Source organism: Oncorhynchus mykiss, chromosome 7, assembly GCF_013265735.2.
Source record: "Oncorhynchus mykiss isolate Arlee chromosome 7, USDA_OmykA_1.1, whole genome shotgun sequence".
NCBI lineage: Eukaryota > Metazoa > Chordata > Actinopteri > Salmoniformes > Salmonidae > Oncorhynchus > Oncorhynchus mykiss.
In genome coordinates this window covers 5,253,281-5,276,267 of record NC_048571.1, presented here as the reverse complement: position 1 = coordinate 5,276,267, position 22,987 = coordinate 5,253,281, and the positions used below count along the sequence as shown (strand labels likewise).

The 22,987-nt window shown below is 43.0% G+C and overlaps 1 protein-coding gene across 2 annotated transcripts; it reads left to right on the top strand.

Moving 5' to 3' along the window:
• Positions 1-5,593: 5,593 nt before the first annotated feature.
• LOC110500297 lies at positions 5,594-22,827 on the top strand. Of its 2 annotated transcripts, none has more exons than XM_036982146.1 (10): positions 5,594-6,244; positions 7,205-7,392; positions 7,903-8,093; positions 8,347-8,562; positions 11,410-11,740; positions 12,806-12,942; positions 16,973-17,212; positions 17,486-17,656; positions 21,947-22,036; positions 22,498-22,827. In XM_036982146.1, the coding sequence occupies exons 2-10, from the start codon at positions 7,212-7,214 to the stop codon at positions 22,672-22,674; spliced, it is 1,734 nt and encodes a 577-aa protein (XP_036838041.1). In that variant the 5' UTR covers positions 5,594-6,244; positions 7,205-7,211; the 3' UTR covers positions 22,675-22,827. The 2 variants fall into 2 exon arrangements, with proteins under 2 accessions (XP_036838041.1, XP_036838042.1); XM_036982147.1 differs by having other exon boundaries at positions 12,809-12,942; positions 22,498-22,826.
• Positions 22,828-22,987: the final 160 nt, after the last annotated feature.

Sequence of the window (22,987 nt, the reverse complement as noted above, 5' to 3'; positions counted from 1 at the left end):
CTGTACATCACAGTAGAGATGGCTTGGTCCACTCATTTAGAAGAATGTTACTGTAGGTAAATGTCAGACTTCAACTGTACATGACAGTAGAGATGGCTTGGTCCACTCATTTAGAAGATAGTTACTGTAGGTAAACGTCAGACTTCAACTGTACATCACAATAGAGATGGCTTGGTCCGCTCATTTAGAAGATAGTTACTGTAGGTAAACGTCAGACTTCAACTGTACATCACAGTAGAGATGGCTTGGTCCGCTCATTTAGAAGATAGTTACTGTTGGTAAACGTCAGACTTCAACTGTACATCACAGTAGAGATGGCTTGGTCCGCTCATTTAGAAGATAGTTACTGTAGGTAAACGTCAGACTTCAACTGTACATGACAGTAGAGATGGCTTGGTCCACTCATTTAGAAGATAGTTACTGTAGGTAAACGTCAGACTTCAACTGTACATCACAGTAGAGATGGCTTGGTCCACTCATTTAGAAGAACGTTACTGTAGGTAAACGTCAGACTTCAACTGTACATCACAATAGAGATGGCTTGGTCCACTCATTTAGAAGATAGTTACTGTAGGTAAACGTCAGACTTACACTGTACATGACAGTAGAGATGGCTTGGTCCACTCATTTAGAAGAACGTTACTGTAGGTAAACGTCAGACTTCAACTGTACATCACAATAGAGATGGCTTGGTCCACTCATTTAGAAGATAGTTACTGTAGGTAAACGTCAGACTTCAACTGTACATGACAGTAGAGATGGCTTGGTCCGCTCATTTAGAAGAACGTTACTGTAGGTAAACGTCAGACTTCAACTGTACATCACAGTAGAGATGGCTTGGTCCACTCATTTAGAAGATAGTTACTGTAGGTAAACGTCAGACTTCAACTGTACATGACAGTAGAGATGGCTTGGTCCTCTCATTTAGAAGATAGTTACTGTAGGTAAACGTCAGACTTCAACTGTACATCACAATAGAGATGGCTTGGTCCGCTCATTTAGAAGATAGTTACTGTTGGTAAACGTCAGACTTCAACTGTACATCACAATAGAGATGGCTTGGTCTGCTCATTTAGAAGATAGTTACTGTAGGTAAACGTCAGACTTCAACTGTACATCACAATAGAGATGGCTTGGTTCACTCATTTAGAAGATAGTTACTGTTGGTAAACGTCAGACTTCAACTGTACATGACAGTAGAGATGGCTTGGTCCGCTCATTTAGAAGAACGTTACTGTAGGTAAACGTCGGACTTCAACTGTACATGACAGTAGAGATGGCTTGGTCCACTCATTTAGAAGAACGTTACTGTAGGTAAACGTCAGACTTCAACTGTACATGACAGTAGAGATGGCTTGGTCCGCTCATTTAGAAGAACGTTACTGTAGGTAAACGTCAGACTTACACTGTACATGACAGTAGAGATGGCTTGGTCCACTCATTTAGAAGAACGTTACTGTAGGTAAACGTCAGACTTCAACTGTACATCACAATAGAGATGGCTTGGTCCGCTCATTTAGAAGAACGTTACTGTAGGTAAACGTCAGACTTCAACTGTACATCACAGTAGAGATGGCTTGGTCCACTCATTTAGAAGAATGTTACTGTAGGTAAATGTCAGACTTCAACTGTACATGACAGTAGAGATGGCTTGGTCCACTCATTTAGAAGATAGTTACTGTAGGTAAACGTCAGACTTCAACTGTACATCACAATAGAGATGGCTTGGTCCGCTCATTTAGAAGATAGTTACTGTAGGTAAACGTCAGACTTCAACTGTACATCACAGTAGAGATGGCTTGGTCCGCTCATTTAGAAGATAGTTACTGTTGGTAAACGTCAGACTTCAACTGTACATCACAGTAGAGATGGCTTGGTCCGCTCATTTAGAAGATAGTTACTGTAGGTAAACGTCAGACTTCAACTGTACATGACAGTAGAGATGGCTTGGTCCACTCATTTAGAAGATAGTTACTGTAGGTAAACGTCAGACTTCAACTGTACATCACAGTAGAGATGGCTTGGTCCGCTCATTTAGAAGATAGTTACTGTAGGTAAACGTCAGACTTCAACTGTACATGACAGTAGAGATGGCTTGGTCCGCTCATTTAGAAGAACGTTACTGTAGGTAAACGTCAGACTTCAACTGTACATCACAGTAGAGATGGCTTGGTCCACTCATTTAGAAGAACGTTACTGTAGGTAAACGTCAGACTTCAACTGTACATGACAGTAGAGATGGCTTGGTCCGCTCATTTAGAAGATTGTTACTGTAGGTAAACGTCAGACTTCAACTGTACATCACAATAGAGATGGCTTGGTCCGCTCATTTAGAAGATAGTTACTGTAGGTAAACGTCAGACTTCAACTGTACATCACAATAGAGATGGCTTGGTTCACTCATTTAGAAGATAGTTACTGTTGGTAAACGTCAGACTTCAACTGTACATCACAGTAGAGATGGCTTGGTCCGCTCATTTAGAAGATAGTTACTGTAGGTAAACGTCAGACTTCAACTGTACATCACAATAGAGATGGCTTGGTCCGCTCATTTAGAAGATAGTTACTGTAGGTAAACGTCAGACTTCAACTGCACATGACAGTGGAGATGGCTGTTGAAGTGAACCCATGAAAGACCACAGGCTTTTGTTTGACCGAGCTTACGATTAGAGTTGTTTATACATTGAAATGCATCCCTTTAGTGACTAGGCGTTGACTGTTTGAAAGTAGAGTGCGTTGTTGTTATTTCCAGAAGTGGGATTTATAAAAAGCAGAAGCATTTGAAGTTCTAGATCATTGAAGGTATAGGTACAGGTGGTGGCTGAATTTAAGTACAGAAGTGAAGATTAGGGATGTTGATTTAAACAATGAAAGGTTTATGCATACAGGTGAGTGAACACACACGCGCGCACATACACTAACACATACAAACACAATGACACACTGCCTCACCAACACCATACAGAGACATGGTCCTTCACCTCCATGGGAAAGCCTAGAAAGGGGAACATCGAGGGGAACTGAGATGATGACCCTGTAGACAGGAAATTACATCACAATCGCAGCTTCCTCTGTGAAGTCAACTGAAAATATGAGGTTCTCCCAGATTAACTTGACCATGTTGACCGTTCACGATGTGTGTGTCTGTGTGTGTCTGTGTGTGTCTGTGTGTGTCTGTGTGTGTCTGTGTGTGTCTGTGTAAGATACTTACACTACTGTTCAACAGTTTGGCATCGCTTAGAAATGTCCTTGTTTTTTAAAGAAAAGCAAATGTTTTGTTCATTAAAATAACATCAAATTGATCAGAAATACAGTGTAGACATTGTTAATGTTGTAAATTACTATTGTAGGTGGAAACGGCTGATTTTTTAATGGAATATCTACATAGGCGTACAGAGGCCCATTATCAGCAACCATCACTCCTGTGTTCCAATGGCACGTTGTGTTAGCTAATCCAAGTTTATCATTTTAAAAGGCTTATTGATCATTAGAAAACCTTTTGCAATTATGTTAGCACAGCTGGAAACTGTTGTTCTGATTAAAGAAGCAATAAAACTGGCCTTCTTTAGACTAGTTGAGTATCTGGAGCATCAGCATTTGTGGGTTCGATTACAGACTCAAAATGGCCAGAAACAAAGCACTTTCCTCTGAAACTCTTCAGTCTATTCTTGCTCTGAGAAATTAAGGCTATTCCATGTGAGAAATTTCCAAGAAACTGAAGATCTCGTACAACACTGTGTACTACTCTCTTCACAGAACAGCGCAAACTGGCTCTAACCAGAATAGAAAGAGGATTAGGAGGCCCCGGTCCCCAACTGAGCAAGAGGACATTAGTGTCTAGTTTGAGAAACAGACCCCTCACAAGTCCTCAACTGGCAGCTTCATTAAATAGTGCCCGCAAAACACTAGTCTCAACGTCAACAGTGAAGAGGCGACTCCGGGACGCTGACCTTCTAGGCAGAGTTTCTCTGTCCAGTGTCTGTGTTCTTTTGCCCATCTTAATCTTTTCTTTTTATTGGCCAGTCTGAGATATGGCTTTTTCTTTGCAACTCTGCCTAGAAGGCCAGCATCCCGGAGTCGCCTCTTCACTGTTGACGTTGAGACTGGTGTTTTACGGGTACTATTTAATGAAGCTGCCAGTTGAGGACTTATGAGGCGTAACATAACATAACGTAAATCTGGGACACTCAAGTTAGTATGATATGTTACGTTTGGTACAGTTACTTAAAACAGAAGGTTACTTAAGGCAAAACAATAGGAGGGTGGTCGGTCGGGGTGGATGGGTCGTTTTTTATAACGAGAATGTCGAGCAACTCAAAGGTTACGTGTTTGAATATACTGTAATTACGGACAACTTCAGCATTTTAGCCAATGAGGAACTTTTCAAGCACTTACGACTTTGTTGCTATTTTTCAACTGCTTAGCATTCTAGCTAACCCTTACCCATAACCCTAACCCTAACCCTAACCCCAACCCTAACCCCAACCCCAACCCTAACCATAATGCTTTTAGCTATCCTTTCCCCCGAACCCTAACCCTAACCCCAACCCTAACCCTAACCATAATCCTAACCCTAACCCTAACCCCAACCCTAACCCTAACCCAAACCCTAACCCTAACCCCAACCCTAACCATAATGCTAACCATAACCCTAACCCCAACCCTAACCCCAACCCTAACCCTAACCCCAACCCTAACCCTAACCCCAACCCTAACCCTAACCCCAACCCTAACCCTAATGCTAACCATAACCCTAACCCTAACCCCAACCCCAACCCTAACCCTAACCCTAACCCTAACCCTTACCCTAACCCTAACCCTTACCCCAACCCTAACCCTAACCCTAACCCCAACCCTTACCCCAACCCTTACCCCAACCCTAACCCTAACCCTAACCCTAACCCTAACCCTTACCCTAACCCCAACCCTAACCCTTACCCCAACCCTAACCCCAACCCTAACCCTAACCCTAACCCCTAGCCTAGCTAACATTAGCCACCTAGCAAACATTAGTCACAACAAATTGGAATTTGTAACATAATGTACGCTTAGCAAATTCGTAACATATTATACGTTTAGCAAATTCGTAACATGTCATACAAGTTGTAATGCGTAACATATCATACAAAATGGGTGCTGGACATCCACAAAATAATACATACCATACGAAACGTAAAATATCATGCTAAATGGAATGTCTCGGACTTACGTAAAGAATAATATGAAATGCTCTGAGACCAGGTTGTGTGTTTACACATTTATCACATTTATAGGACGTCTCTATAGTGCAATTGGTAGGTAGCCTAGAGGTTAGAGCGAAGGACTAATAGCCAGAAGGTTGCTGGTTAGGGTCTAGTGGTCTAAAAAATGACTGAAGTGCTGTTATATCTTTTTTCAATATCAATCCTATGATATTACAGGTTCAGGGAGCAGCATTGGTGCACAGTATCAAGTCAGTTTAGATAACAGTGGTACTAAGCTGTGAGAGTGTGAGAGAGTTCAGAGCACCCCCCACCTTTACGGCAAGGCTATTTTGAGAGCCCTCCTGGTAGCCAATGACACTCAACTGTGTCTGTAGATGCCTGAGGTAGATAGGGTTACAGCCCTGACCAGCTCTGGGCTGGCTACCACCATTTTTATCTTCAGTTGTTTTCAGCCTTAATTGATTTCCGCCTTAGTATTCGTTGTTTTCCGCCTTAGAATATGTTGTTTTCAGCCTTAGTATATGTTGTTTTCAGCCTTAGTATATGTTGTTTTCAGCCTTAGTATATGTTGTTTTCAGCCTTAGTATATGTTGTTTTCAGCCTTAGTATTCATTGTTTTCAGTCTTAGTATTCATTGTTTTCAGCCTTAATTGTTTTCAGCCTTAGTATTCATTGTTTTCAGCCTTAATTGTTTTCAGTCTTAGTGTTCATTGTTTTCAGCCTTAGTATATGTTGTTTTCAGCCTTAGTATATGTTGTTTTCAGCCTTATTATTCATTGTTTTCAGCCTTAGTATATGCTGTTTTCAGCCTTAGTATTCATTGTTTTCAGTCTTAGTATATGTTGTTTTCAGCCTTAGTATTCATTGTTTTCAGTCTTAGTATATGTTGTTTTCAGCCTTAGTATTCATTGTTTTCAGCCCAAGTATTCATTGTTTTCAGCCTTAGTATATGTTGACTGTTTTATGTTGACACACTGTGACTGTTGGAGGCTTTGCGTATTTTGACCAACTGAATTGACAGATACTGGAATCTTAATAAGGTACTGTGTTTTGTTTTTGTGTTTGACAAACTGAGTTGACAGATACTGAAAGTTCAACGAGGTACTGTTATGTGTTTACTTGGTCTTGGTACTTTTTAGGTAGCTAAATGACTAACTAGCCTATGGTAAGTGAAAATATATCTGAAGCAGTAGGCTTGTAGTGTTGGCATGACATCTTAAACTGCCACACATTCCTGTAGGGTAGAGATCCTTCTGGAAGGCTTTGTGGTCTCAAAATCACTCACTGTTTTGCTCGGTAGTACTTTGCATTGGAGAGTTAGAGATTGACATTGTGTGTGTGTGTGTGTGTGTGTGTGTGTGTGTGTGTGTGTGTGTGTGTGTGTGTGTGTGTGTGTGTGTGTGTGTGTGTGTATGCCTGCATATGTGTGTGTTATATGAACAGTTTCTACTCCCAAGCCTGCTGTTACTGTTTATTATCTATCCTGTTACCCCTACCTACAGTATACTGTTGTTACTGTTTACTATCTATCCTGTTACCCCTACCTACAGTATACTGCTGTTACTGTTTATTATCTATCCTGTTGACTAGTCACTGTATCCCTACCTATATGTACATATCTACCTCAATTACCTTGTACCTGTGCACATGGACTCAGTACTGGTACTCAGTGTAAACAGCCAAGTTATCATTGACTCAGTACTGGTACTCTGTGTATACAGCCAAGTTATCATTGACTCAGTACTGGTACTCTGTGTATACAGCCAAGTTATCATTGACTCAGTACTGGTACTCAGCCAAGTTTCTCATTGGGCATTTATTCCTTGTGTTATTATCTTTCTGTTATTTCTCTTTCTGTTTCTCCGTATGGTTGGGAAGGACCGTCAGGAAGCATTTCACTGTTAGTCTACACCTGTTGTTTACCAAGGACTATAATGTTTTTTAAAATTTGATTTAGATTTTGTAACTTTTTTTCTGTGCTGGTGTTTGTCTCATGCCAGCCGTGTGATGTTGGACGTCCTGATAATAGGCGGAGGACCCCAGGCCCTGACCCTGGCCACCCTGCTGTCCTGTCCAGACCAGGCCCTGTCCCCACCTCCCCCCAACACAGACATCCTCCAGGGGATCCAGCTCAGCCAGGGCAGGGCCAAGACCAGCCGCTCTAAGAGCAAGAGAAGAGGAGCTACCAGTGAGGATAACTACACTGCAGCTCAATGTTTTAACGTGGGCTTTTCATAAAGGGCCCAGATGAAGCCTGTTCCCAGACTAAAGAGGGAATGTTTATTAAAAGGATGGTCAGGGGCTCGACGTCGGCGTGATCTGGGTCCAGGAAAACATCCCAGAAAGTAGACCGATGTTTTTCCTCACATTTTGGCCTTTCTTGATTTCAGTTAGGAGAGACATTCCTCTCTAATCTCCCTACACATATAGTGTTACAGCATGCTGTTGGTGCTCTCTGTTTGACAGGTCTCTAATCTCTCCCCATCCCCATGACAACAGCCAGCTGAGGAGCAGGCCACTCCAAGCCGGGCCCAGATCCAGTCTCTAGACTAAAAAGAAAATCTCCATTGAAAGTGGTTTTTAGTCGAGGTTGAAGGTGTAGGCTTAATTTGACTGTATAGACTGTATTTTAGTCTCTCCAGTTCACACCGTTCTGCTGGCGACGCTGTCTGGTTGACAGGTGTGTAATATCTCCCAGGACAGCAGACAGCCGAGCCCGAGGAGCAGGCCGCTCCAGACCCAGAGTCAGTTACATCCTGCCCTCCGCTGGCCTTCAGAGTGGTGGACTCATACGGAGCATGGACCTCGCTGTGGGAGAGCCAGTTCAGAGCACTCAACATCCCTCACCTTCGCTCACACACCCTGGTGCACACAGACCCACTCAATAAGGTACATCCCTCACCTTCGCTCACACACCCTGGTGCACACAGACCCACTCAAAAAGGTACATCCCTCACCTTCGCTCACACACCCTGGTGCACACAGACACGCACACTCAACAAGGTTGATGGTCCCTGCTGTAGGGTTGAATGAATGGTTCCTTCTGGACAACGCGAGTTGAGGTCACTTCAGTTTTCAATCCAGTCAATTCAGGCAGTGTACTTGTTCTTGCCTATAAGCCCTTTGTCTTGGTTCCTCCCAGAGGGCTTTGCAGGAGTTTGTTCTGGAGAAGGATCGGACAGCGGAGCTACACTGCCTCCCTGATCACACCTTCATTCTGGATGAGAATGCCTTCTTCAACGACATGCGTCTGGGCCAGAAGGACAGGAGGAGACTGAGCAGCAGCAGAGGCCTACAGAAGAGCCTGTACTTTAGCCTGCCAGGCACCAGGCTCAGTGTGGACTTCTTCATGCAGCAGGTCGGAGATGGAGATGCACGCTGGCCGTGGCTTGAGTTGAGTTGAAGTGAAAAGGCACCATGCCATCATTGGGGTGAATTCCATTTCAGTTCAGTCAATTCAGGAAGTAAACTGAACTTCCAATTGGAATTGAAATGGAATTGACCCCAACCCTGCACCATACTAAACATACTATGTGAGTCCCTCCACTACACAAAATTGTGCAATAACAGTGATGCTTCTCTGTGTGACACAAGTAGGACTTACCTGGGAGTGGTCAACTAACCCTCCTGCTGGAGAGCTACTGGGGTTGCAGGCTTTTGTTCCAGACCTGCACTAATACACTTGATGACTACTAATGATAGTGAATGTGAGTTTTACAGTGAATGCTTGCTCTATTGTAGGGTTTATGTACAGTTGCAAGAAAAAGTTTGTGAACCCTTTGGAAATTCCCGGATTTCTGCTCCAGTCTCATCTCATTGATTGGACTCCAGGTTAGCTGACTCCTGACTCCAATTAGCTTTTGTAGAAGTCATTAATACCTCTTCGGGCTAGGGGGTGGTATTTTCACGTCCGGATGAAAAGCGTGCCCAAAGTAAACTGCCTGCTACTCAGGCCCAGAAGCTAGGATATGCATATAATTGGTAGATTTGGATAGAAAACACTCTAACGTTTCTAAATCTGTTAAAATGATGTATGTGAGTATAACAGAATTTAGTTGGCAGGCGAAACCACAAACCATCCAGGGATTTTTTATTTAGAGCTCACTCTCTTTTCAATGGGTTTCTATGTGGGTCTAGATTTCTAAGGCACTTGTTTGCAGTACATATCGCTTCCACTGGATGTCAACAGTCTTTAGAAATTGGTTGATGTTTTTCCTTTGAGTAATGAAGAAGTAGGGCTGTTCAGAATGAGGGTCGAGTCTAGTGTACTGTTGTGGTTGGGGCCCGTGACCCTAAAGCTCGCTCCACATTTTTTTTATCCGCTATTGAACACAGTTTATCCCGTCTTAAATTGTATCGATTATTTACGTTAAAAAATACCTAAAGTTGTATTAGGAAAGTTGTTTGAAATGTTTGGATCAAGATTACAGGTAATTTATTAGATATTTTGTAGTCATGTTATGCAAGTTGGAACCAGTGTTTTTTTTTTAATCAATGGACATTTTGGATATATAACGACGGAATTAATCGAACAAAAGGACCATTTATGATGTTTATGGGACATATTGGAGTGCCAACAGAACAAGATCTTCAAAGGTAAGCATGAATTATATAGTTATTTCTGAGTTTTGTGTCGCGCCTGGCGGGATGAAATATGATTGTCTGTGTTTGTTTGATGGGATGCTGACCTCAAATAATAGCATGGTTTGCTTTCGCCGCAAAGCCTTTTTGAAATCTGACACAGTGGCTAGATTAGCAAAAAGTTCAGCTTTAATTTGGTGTGTTGGACTTGTGAATGTATGAAAGTTAAATATTTTTTATATCTATTTTTTTATTTCGCGCTCTGCCATTTCACCAGATGTTGTCGAAACATTCCGCTAGCGTTTTCCAACCTACACTGTGAATGTTTAAATGATGTATTCAATATAGACAAGATGAATACAATAATTTGTGTGTTATTAGTTTAAGTACACTATGTTTGTCTGTTGTGACTAAGATGAAGATCAGATCAAATTTGATGACCAATTTATGCAGAAATCCAGGTACAGTTGAAGTCGGAAGTTTACATACACTTAGGTTGGAGTCATTAAAACTCATTTTTCAACCACTCCACACATTTCTTGTTAACAAACTATAGTTTTGGCAAATCGGTTAGGACATCTACTTTGTGCATGACACAGATAATTTTTCTAACAATTGTTTACAGACAGATTATTTCACTTATAATTCACTGTATCACAATTCCAGTGGGTCAGAAGTTTACATACACTAAGTTGACTGTGCCTTTAAACAGCTTGGAAAACTCCAGAAAATTATGTAATATCTTTAGAAGCTTCTGATAGGCTAACTGACATCATTTGAGTAAATTGGAGGTGTACCTGTGGATGTATTTCAAGGCCTACCTTCAAACTCAGTGCCTCTTTGCTTGACATCATGGGAAAATCAAAAGAAATCAGACAAGATTTCAGAAAATCTTCAGAAAAATAATTGTAGACCTCCACAAGTCTGGTTCATCCTTGGGAGCAATTTCCAAACGCCTAAAGGTACCACGTTCATCTGTACAAACAATAGTACGCAGGACAACAAAGTCAAGGTATTGGAATGGCCATCACAAAGCCCTGACCTCAATCCTATAGAATATTTGTAGGCAGAACTGGTAAAGCATGTGCGAGCAAGGAGGCCTACAAACCTGACTCAGTTACACCAGCTCTGTTAAGAGGAATGTGCCAAAATTCCCCCAACTTATTGTGGGAAGTTTGTGGAAGGTTACCCGAAACGTTTGACCCAAGAAAAATAAGGCAATGCCACCAAATACTAATTGAGTGTATGTAAACTTCTGACCCACTGGGAATGTGATGAAAGAAATAAAAGCTGAAATAAATCATTCTCTCTACTATTATTCTGACATTTCACATTCTCGAAGTGGTGATCCTAACTGACCTAGGACAGGACATTTTTACTAGTATTAAATGTCAGGAATTGTGAAAAAACTGAGTGTAAATGTATTAGGCTGAAGGTGTATGTAAACTTCTGACTTCAACTGTAATTCCAAAGGGTTCATATACTGTTTCTTGCCACTGTAGTTGTTCATTAAAATCTATGAACTTGTGATATATAGTGTAACATGTGTGTGCATGTAATCTATTAGCCATCCACTCAAATCACCCAGAGCAAAATAACTATACAACAACAATACTCTATCCAGGTGGACAAATATGGCCTGGACAGTGTCCTGACAAAGGGCACAGTGGACAGACTGACCCCTGTGATGTCAGAAGGAATTGTGACATCATTCAGGGTATTCCTTCAGAACGGGGACGTCCTCGAGGCAAGGCGGGTAGTCATGGCGACCGGGCCGACCCGTGCCCAGATGGCCAACATTCCTTTCTGGGTGTCGTCCATAGCGGAGAGCTACCCTGAGGAACGCCTGCAGCACACCGTGCAGCTCATGCACCACCACTCACGGTCAACACGGCAACAGGAACCAAGAAGCCAGAACCAGGAACAGGAAGAGAGTTCTTCTTCTCTCTCATCAGGTCGGTTGAGATGAGAATACTCTGCTATTGATAGCTATCTGTATAGATGGACCATATGTCTCCACATGATACTGTACAATACCGCCCTCTCCTGGTGTAGAGGTGACATGACATGACACTGTGCTATAATGGCCTCTCCTGGTGTTGAGGTGACATGACACTGTACAATAATGCCCTCTCCTGGTGTTGAGGTGACATGACATGATACTGTACAATAATGCCCTCTCCTGGTGTTGAGGTGACATGACACTGTACAATACCACCCTCTCCTGGTGTTGAGGTGACATGACACGACACTGTACAATTACCGCCCTCTCCTGGTGTTGAGGTGACATGACACTGTACTATAATGCCCTCTCCTGGTGTTGAGGTGACACGACACTGTACAATAATGCCCTCTCCTGGTGTTGAGGTGACATGACATGACACTGTACTATAACGCCCTCTCCTGGTGTTGAGGTGACATGACATGACACTGTACTATAACGCCCTGGTGTTGAGGTGACATGACATGCTGTCAAGCCAAAGGCTGCAATACTGCAATATCACACTGACTGGGCATCTGTTTGAGTTATCAAATGTAGAAATTAACTTAATTACTTAGTACTTATTTGTGTTGGACATTCTGTTCCTGTTAAGAGTCAGTGGGGTGTCACTAACTCTGTCTCCATCCAGCAGGTCCCTATGTGGTGTCACTAACTCTGTCTCCATCCAGCATGGTGTCACTAACTCTGTCTCCATCCAGCAGGTCTCTGCATGGTGTCACTAACTCTGTCTCCATCCAGCAGGTCTCTGCATGGTGTCACTAACTCTGTCTCCATCCAGCAGGTCTCTGCATGGTGTCACTAACTCTGTCTCCATCCAGCAGGTCTCTGCATGGTGTCACTAACTCTGTCTCCATCCAGCAGGTCTCTGCATGGTGTCACTAACTCTGTCTCCATCCAGCAGGTCTCTGCATGGTGTCACTAACTCTGTCTCCATCCAGCAGGTCTCTATGTGGTGTCACTAACTCTGTCTCCATCCAGCACGTCCCCATGTGGTGTCACTAACTCTGTCTCCATCCAGCAGGTCTCTATGTGGTGTGTGAGCGTGGCCAGAGGGTGGTGGTGGTTGGTGGAGGCCTGACCAGCGCTCACGTCATCTCCATCGCTCTGCAGCAAGGAGCCAGTCATGTGACCTGGGTGATGCGCAAACACTTACAGGTCTGTTTCTGTTTAAATCTATGGCCATATGTCCCAATTATCTTTCCTTCCTCCCGAAGTGGAAACTTGTTAGTTCTGGGAATTATCACATAGGAACTTCATTTGGAGGATCTAGGAGGTTTTAATGTGCTTTTACATTTGTAGCACAAACCATTGTTTTGAAAACCATGGTGAAAATGTACACATGCCTCCTGTAAGACCCTATGATCTGTGAACCGTACATGATACTGTCACGCCTTCCACCGAAGGTGGCTCCTCCCCCTGTTCGGGAGGCGCTCGGCGGTCGTCGTCGTCGCCGGCCTACTAGCTGCCACCGATCCCTTTTCTTTTTCGTTTGGTTTTGTCTGTCTTGTGTTCACCTGTGTCTAGTTTAGGCTAATCAGTGGGGTATTTAATCTCGCCCTACCCTCTAGGTTTTGTCTGTCTTGTTGTTCACCTGTGTCTAGTTTAGGTTATTAGTGGGGTATTTCATCTCCCCCTACCCTCTAGGTTTTGTCTGTCTTGTGTTCACCTGTGTCTAGTTTAGGTTATTAGTGGGGTATTTCATCTCGCCCTACCCTCTAGGTTTTGTCTGTCTTGTGTTCACCTGTGTCTAGTTTAGGGTAATCAGTGGGGTATTTCATCTCGCCCTACCCTCTAGGTTTTGTCTGTCTTGTGTTCACCTGTGTCTAGTTTAGGTTATTAGTGGGGTATTTCATCTCGCCCTACCCTCTAGGTTTTGTCTGTCTTGTGTTCACCTGTGTCTAGTTTAGGCTAATCAGTGGGGTATTTCATCTCGCCCTACCCTCTAGGTTTTGTCTGTCTTGTGTTCACCTGTGTCTAGTTTAGGTTATTAGTGGGGTATTTCATCTCCCCCTACCCTCTAGGTTTTGTCTGTCTTGTGTTCACCTGTGACTAGTTTAGGCTAATCAGTGGGGTATTTCATCTCGCCCTACCCTCTAGGTTTTGTCTGTCTTGTTGTTCACCTGTGTCTAGTTTAGGTTATTAGTGGGGTATTTCATCTCCCCCTACCCTCTAGGTTTTGTCTGTCTTGTGTTCACCTGTGTCTAGTTTAGGGTAATCAGTGGGGTATTTCATCTCGCCCTACCCTCTAGGTTTTGTCTGTCTTGTGTTCACCTGTGTCTAGTTTAGGTTATTAGTGGGGTATTTCATCTCCCCCTACCCTCTAGGTTTTGTCTGTCTTGTGTTCACCTGTGTCTAGTTTAGGCTAATCAGTGGGGTATTTCATCTCGCCCTACCCTCTAGGTTTTGTCTGTCTTGTGTTCACCTGTGTCTAGTTTAGGTTATTAGTGGGGTATTTCATCTCCCCCTACCCTCTAGGTTTTGTCTGTCTTGTGTTCACCTGTGTCTAGTTTAGGCTAATCAGTGGGGTATTTCATCTCGCCCTACCCTCTAGGTTTTGTCTGTCCTGTGTTCACCTGTGTCTAGTTTAGGCTAATCAGTGGGGTATTTCATCTCGCCCTACCCTCTAGGTTTTGTGCAAGATTGTTTGTGTTACTGTCGTTGGCTTGGGTTGCGGTTTTCTCTGTTAAGCAGGTTTATTTCACAGGACTGTTTTTCCAGCACGTTAGTTTAGTCAGAGGAGTGTGTTCCTCCGTTTTCGACTAGACTGGGTTCCTGTTTTCTAGTGGCTGCTTTTGTGGTCCTCTACCTTGTTGGTGGACCAGTAAATAAAACGCCCTTCTTGAAATTCTTGCTCTCCTGCTCCTGACTCCACACCCACCTCTCCTAGGGAGATACTGACAGATAGACAACATCTTGGTCTCCTGCTCCTGACTCCACACCCACCTCTCCTAGGGAGATACTGACAGATAGACATCATCTTGGTCTCCTGCTCCTGACTCCACACCCACCTCTCCTAGGGAGATACTGACAGATAGACAACATCTTGGTCTCCTGCTCCTGACTCCACACCCACCTCTCCTAGGGAGATACTGACAGATAGACATCATCTTGGTCTCCTGCTCCTGACTCCACACCCACCTCTCCTAGGGAGATACTGACAGATAGACATCATCTTGGTCTCCTGCTCCTGACTCCACACCCACCTCTCCTAGGGAGATACTGACAGATAGACAACATCTTGGTCTCCTGCTCCTGACTCCACACCCACCTCTCCTAGGGAGATATTGACAGATAGACAACATCTTGGTCTCCTGCTCCTGACTCCACACCCACCTCTCCTAGGGAGATACTGACAGATAGACAACATCTTGGTCTCCTGCTCCTGACTCCACACCCACCTCTCCTAGGGAGATACTGACAGATAGACAACATCTTGGTCTCCTGCTCCTGACTCCACACCCACCTCTCCTAGGGAGATACTGACAGATAGACAACATCTTGGTCTCCTGCTCCTGACTCCACACCCACCTCTCCTAGGGAGATACTGACAGATAGACAACATCTTGGTCTCCTGCTCCTGACTCCACACCCACCTCTCCTAGGGAGATACTGACAGATAGACATCATCTTGGTCTCCTGCTCCTGACTCCACACCCACCTCTCCTAGGGAGATACTGACAGATAGACATCATCTTGGTCTCCTGCTCCTGACTCCACACCCACCTCTCCTAGGGAGATACTGACAGATAGACATCATCTTGGTCTCCTGCTCCTGACTCCACACCCACCTCTCCTAGGGAGATACTGACAGATAGACAACATCTTGGTCTCCTGCTCCTGACTCCACACCCACCTCTCCTAGGGAGATACTGACAGATAGACAACATCTTGGTCTCCTGCTCCTGACTCCACACCCACCTCTCCTAGGGAGATACTGACAGATAGACAACATCTTGGTCTCCTGCTCCTGACTCCACACCCACCTCTCCTAGGGAGATACTGACAGATAGACAACATCTTGGTCTCCTGCTCCTGACTCCACACCCACCTCTCCTAGGGAGATACTGACAGATAGACAACATCTTGGTCTCCTGCTCCTGACTCCACACCCACCTCTCCTAGGGAGATACTGACAGATAGACATCATCTTGGTCTCCTGCTCCTGACTCCACACCCACCTCTCCTAGGGAGATACTGACAGATAGACAACATCTTGGTCTCCTGCTCCTGACTCCACACCCACCTCTCCTAGGGAGATACTGACAGATAGACAACATCTTGGTCTCCTGCTCCTGACTCCACACCCACCTCTCCTAGGGAGATACTGACAGATAGACAACATCTTGGTCTCCTGCTCCTGACTCCACACCCACCTCTCCTAGGGAGATACTGACAGATAGACAACATCTTGGTCTCCTGCTCCTGACTCCACACCCACCTCTCCTAGGGAGATACTGACAGATAGACAACATCTTGCTCTCCTGCTCCTGACTCCAAACCCACCTCTCCTAGGGAGATACTGACAGATAGACAACATCTTGGTCTCCTGCTCCTGACTCCACACCCACCTCTCCTAGGGAGATACTGACAGATAGACAACATCTTGGTCTCCTGCTCCTGACTCCACACCCACCTCTCCTAGGGAGATACTGACAGATAGACAACATCTTGGTCTCCTGCTCCTGACTCCAAACCCACCTCTCCTAGGGAGATACTGACAGATAGACAACATCTTGGTCTCCTGCTCCTGACTCCACACCCACCTCTCCTAGGGAGATACTGACAGACAACATCTTGGTCTCCTGCTCCTGACTCCACACCCACCTCTCCTCGGGAGATATTGACAGATAGACGACATCTTGGTGTCATTACTCTCTTCGTAGAGTGCTCTAAAATATGGAGTATTTATATACGTATTTAATATAGTATGTCTATATTGTGAACTACAATTTTACACATTAATTTATTCAACATTATAACTAATAATATGAATACCTTAAAAGTACCCTTTTAGATTTTGTTCATTTGTAGACATGTTGTTTAAATATATACTCTAGAAATATATCACATCTCCAGAGTCCCCCCGTCCCCCCCCGTCCCCCCCCAGCTGATGTTAAGAGAATGTTATAGTCAGACCACCATGATCTCCAACCGCAAACCCCTCTGCCTCGGTCCTCTCCCCCAGCTGAAGCAGTTTGACGTGGGTGACGTGGAAAGCCTGGTGGGCCGGTACTCCCATGTGGAGCATGGCATCAAGATGGACGGCCTGGCCTACCTGCGCCAGTTCTACAACGAGAGCAGCGTCCATAAGAGACTGGCCATGATCAGACAGGCCAGGAAGGGAGGGGCAGTTACACCTGAGGCCTACGCAGCCCTGCAGCCCTACATCCAGACTGGACAGCTATCTGTCCGAGCATACTGCCAGGTACAGAAATAATATAGTAATGCTGCTAGTCAGAATAATACTGCTAGTAAATAGATATCAATAATATGAATATTGACGTTAATACTAACATTTGGAACTAACGTTTGGAACTAACATTTGGAACTAACGTTTGGAACTAACGTTTGGAACTAACGTTTGGAACTAACGTTTGGAACTAACGTTTGGAACTAACGTTTGGAAACATAAAACAACACAATGTGGTGAAAGAGAGAAAGCAGAGCCAAGGTATTCACGACCTGTTGTGTTCTACAGGTGACTGAAGCTAAGTGGTGCTATGAAAGCCAGGTGTGGAGACTGTCACTGTGTGGACAGAATGGTTGTGAGACTTGGACTGGGGACAGGATATGGCTGGCTACAGGATGCAAACTAGACGTCAACCAAGACCCTATGCTCTCTTCTGTCATCAAGGAATTCCCTATTCAGGTGTGCTGCTATCACATCATATCTCAACCTCTGCAAGAATCTTTCATGTATCTTTAATCAAATCTGTGTCCACAAAATGACTATACTTCTATACTATACGACAGTGGTGTAAAGTACATAAGTAAAAATACTTTAAAGTACTATTTAAGTATTTTTTGGGCGTATGTGTACTTTACTTTACTATTTATATTTTTTTACTACTTTTACATTTACTTCACTACATTCCTTAAGAAAATATTGTACTTTTTACTCCATACATTTTCCTTGACACCCAAAAGTACTTGTTACATTTTGAATGCTTAGTAGGACAGGAAAATAGTCCAATTCACGCACTTATCAACCGAACATCCCTGGTCATCCCTACTGCCTTTGATCTGGAGGACTCACTAAACAGAGAACATCCCTGGTCATCCCTACTGCCTCTGATCTGGCAGACTCACTAAACAGAGAACATCCCTGGTCATCCCTACTGCCTCTGATCTGGGGGATTCACTAAACAGAGAACATCCCTGGTCATCCCTACTGCCTCTGATCTGGTGGACTCACTAAACAGAGAACATCCCTGGTCATCCCTACTGCCTCTGATCTGGTGGACTCACTAAACAGAGAACATCCCTGGTCATCCCTACTGCCTCTGATCTGGAGGACTCACTAAACAGAGAACATCCCTGGTCATCTCTACTGCCTCTGATCTGGTGGACTCACTAAACAGAGAACATCCCTGGTCATCCCTACTGCCTCTGATCTGGAGGACTCACTAAACAGAGAACATCCCTGGTCATCCCTACTGCCTCGGATCTGGTGGACTCACTAAACAGAGAACATCCCTGGTCATCTCTACTGCCTCTGATCTGACAGACTCACTAAACAGAGAACATTCCTGGTCATCTCTACTGCCTCTGATCTGGCAGACTCACTAAACAGAGAACATCCCTGGTCATCTCTACTGCCTCTGATCTGACAGACTCACTAAACAGAGAACATCCCTGGTCATCTCTACTGCCTCTGATCTGGAGGACTCACTAAACAGAGAACATCCCTGGTCATCTCTACTGCCTCTGATCTGGTGGACTCACTAAACAGAGAACATCCCTGGTCATCTCTACTGCCTCTGATCTGGAGGACTCACTAAACAGAGAACATCCCTGGTCATCTCTACTGCCTCTGATCTGGAGGACTCACTAAACAGAGAACATCCCTGGTCATCTCTACTGCCTCTGATCTGGCAGACTCACTAAACAGAACATCCCTGGTCATCCCTACTGCCTCTGATCTGGCAGACTCACTAAACAGAGAACATCCCTGGTCATCCCTACTGCCTCTGATCTGGAGGATTCACATCAACAGAGAACATCCCTGGTCATATCTACTGCCTCTGATCTGGTGGACTCACTAAACAGAGAACATCCCTGGTCATCCCTACTGCCTCTGATCTGGGGGATTCACTAAACAGAGAACATCCCTGGTCATCCCTACTGCCTCTGATCTGGAGGATTCACATCAACAGAGAACATCCCTGGTCATCCCTACTGCCTCTGATCTGGTGGACTCACTAAACAGAGAACATCCCTGGTCATCCCTACTGCCTCTGATCTGGTGGACTCACTAAACAGAGAACATCCCTGGTCATCCCTACTGCCTCTGATCTGGAGGACTCACTAAACAGAGAACATCCCTGGTCATCCCTACTGCCTCTGATCTGACAGACTCACTAAACACACATGATTTGTTTGTAAATTATGACTGAATGTTGGACAAGAAAATGGTGCCATCTGGTTTGCTTAATATAAGGAATTTAGAAGGATTTACACTTTTACTTTTGATACTTAAGTATATTTTAAACCAAATACTTTTATACCGTTACTCAAGTAGATTTTACTGGGTGACTTTTACTTTTACTGGAGTCATTTTCTATTAAGGTATCTTTACATTTACTCAAGTATGATAGTTGGGTACTTTTTCCACCACTGCTATACCACCATACTATACTAATATAGGCTACTACTATACTATACCACCATACTATACTAATATAGGCTACTACTATACCACCATACTATACTAATATAGGCTACTACTATACTATACCACTATACTAATATAGGCTACTACTATACTATACCACCATACTATACTAATATAGGCTACTACTACACCATACCACCATACTATACTAATATAGGCTACTACTATACTATACCACCATACTATACTAATATAGGCTACTACTATACTATACCACCATACTCTACTAATATAGGCTACTACTATACTATACCACCATACTATACTAATATAGGCTACTACTATACTATACCACCATACTATACTAATATAGGCTACTACTATACCACTATACTATACTAATATAGGCTACTACTATACTATACCACCATACTATACTAATATAGGCTACTGCTATACTATACCACCATACTATGCTAATATAGGCTACTACTATACTATACCACCATACTATACTACTATACCACTATACTATGGGATACTACCATACTATACTACTATACTACCACACTATACTATACTACTATACTGCCATACTATACTACCATACTATACCACCATACTATACTATAATACTATACTGCTATACTATGGGGTGCTACCATACTATACTATACTACTATGGTATGGACTACTACTAAACTATACCACTATACTAATATAGGCTACCACTACACTTTAGGCTACTACTATACTTTACCACTATACTATAGGCTACTACTATACTATACTAGACTACACTACTATACTATAGGTGACGACTACACTACGCTACTACACCCCACTACTATAGGCTATTACTATCCTATACCATACTACCCTACTATACTATTATATTATAGGCTACTACTATAATACCATAGGCTACTACTATTTTATACTACCATGCTATATGCTACTACACTACTATACTATTATATTATGGGCTACTAATATACTATACTACTATACTACTATAGGCTACTACTATACTATACTACCATGATATATGATATATGCTAATATACTATACTACTATAATATAGGCTACTACTATACTAAACCACTATTCTATAGGCTACTACTATGCTATACTACTATACTATACTACTATAGGCTACTACTATGCTATAGGCTACCTCTATACTATACTACTATACTATAAGCTACTACTATACTATACTTCTATACTATAGGCTACTACTATACTAATATAATATAGGCTACTATACTATAGGCTACTCCTATACTAAACCACTATTCTATAGGCTACTACTGTGCTATGCTATACTACTACACTTCTATACTATAGGCTACTACTATACTAATATAATATAGGCTACTATACTATAGGCTACTACTATGCTATAGGCTACCTCTATACTATACTACTATACTATAAGCTACTACTATACTATACTTCTATACTATAGGCTACACATATACTATCATAATATAGGCTACTACTATACTACGCCACAATACAACTATACTATCGGCTACTACTATACTATACTACTTTAATATACTAATATAGGCTACTACTATAATACTATACTACTATAGGCTACTACTATGCTACTATACTACTATAGGCTACTATTGTACTATACTTTAGGCTACTACTAGGCTACTATACTATACTCCTATAGCCTACTACTATACTATACCATAATACTATAAGCTACTACTATACTATGCCACACTATGCCATACTATACTACTATAGGCTACTACTATACTATACTATAGGCTACTTATATATGGCTATAATATACTACTATAGGCTACTGCTATACTAAGCTACTATACTATAGGCTACTACTATACTATAGGCTGCTACTATACAACTATACTATACGCCTATAGGCTACTACTATACTGTACTACTATACTATAGGTTACAACTATACTGCGCTACTATACTATACTACTATAGGCTACTACTATACCATAGTACTATATGCTACTACTATACTATAGGCTTCTCCTATACTATTGTAGGCTCCTACTATTATATAATACTATAGGCTACTACTATACTACTATACTATAGGTTCCTACTATACTATAGTAATATAGGCTGCTACTATACTGATGTGGGCTACTACTATACTACTATAGGCTGCTACTATACTACTATACTATAGGCTGCAACTATACTACTATGAGCTACTACTATACTATACTACTATACTATAGATGGCTACTGTACTACTATAGACTACTATTATACTACTATACTATGTTATACCACTATACTATATCTCTGTATCTCAACTTTAGGTCCTGGATGGCTGGCCTTGTATATCTGAGAGCTTGCAGTGGGCTCCAGGCTGTCCTCTGTACCTGATGGGACAGTACACAGCACTTCAGGTATATTGGTATTTTTTGCTAATCACACAAATGAAAACATTTTGTAGAAATAATAGAATGGAATGTCAGAGGGAGAATATTTCATTCATTCATATTGCTGGGAATTTGTCAAAGCATTGACAGACACAAGTAATGAAAAAAATGGTAATGGATTAAAAAAACAAGTAGCTTTTCAGGGTTTTGGAGGGGTGGAATGATAACCCAATGAATGATAACCCAATGGAGTGTTGGCAAAAACGCAGCAGAGCAGGGACAGCCTTTTGATATATTTATAAGCTTGTATTTTCTTTAGTCTTTCAAGGCCGCAATATAGGCTCTGAAATATAGGCAACATATGGCTTGGAAAGTAGACCTATGTGAGAATCTCTTTTGTAGGGTACTTGTCGATAGAGAGTCCGTTGGTTATGTAATACTGTACAGTCAGTGTGACTCAGCTGTATTCCCTTTGTTGTCACAAACAGGTTGGTCCGCACGCGCTGAATCTGGCAGGAGGACAGGCTGCAAGCGCGCGCATCGCGAAGGACATAATATTCCAGCACAACCGGAGTGGTTACGGAGGGACAGGGACACAAACCACCGTGGAGAGAGCACACACAGAAGAATACATTCAGCAGATGCACGGGCTGATGTGGTTATGATTAAATACCTTAGCGCAAGTAATGTTTTGATGTCAAAGGGAGATTTACGCAGCGATAGATCATGGATTCAGCTGCCTTCCTAGCTGAGAATAAACTTCACCTCACCCCTTCCTAGCTCAGAATAACCCCCCCCCCCCCCCCCCTCCTAATAAACTACACCTCACCCCTTCCTAGCTCAGAATAAACTCCCCCCCCCCTCCTAATAAACTACACCTCACCCCTTCCTAGCTCAGAATAAACTCCCCCCCCCCCTCCTAATAAACTACACCTCACCCCTTCCTAGCTCAGAATAAACTCCCCCCCCCCCCCCTTC

Bases quoted from the DNA above. Each gene is read 5' to 3' on its own strand.
- LOC110500297 (XM_036982146.1), top strand. From the start codon at position 7,212: ATGTTGGACGTCCTGATAATAGGCGGAGGACCCCAGGCCCTGACCCTG. The intron at 8,094-8,346 runs GTACATCCCTCA...GGTTCCTCCCAG, and splicing joins ACACAGACCCACTCAATAAG to AGGGCTTTGCAGGAGTTTGT. The intron at 22,037-22,497 runs GTATATTGGTAT...TGTCACAAACAG, and splicing joins GACAGTACACAGCACTTCAG to GTTGGTCCGCACGCGCTGAA.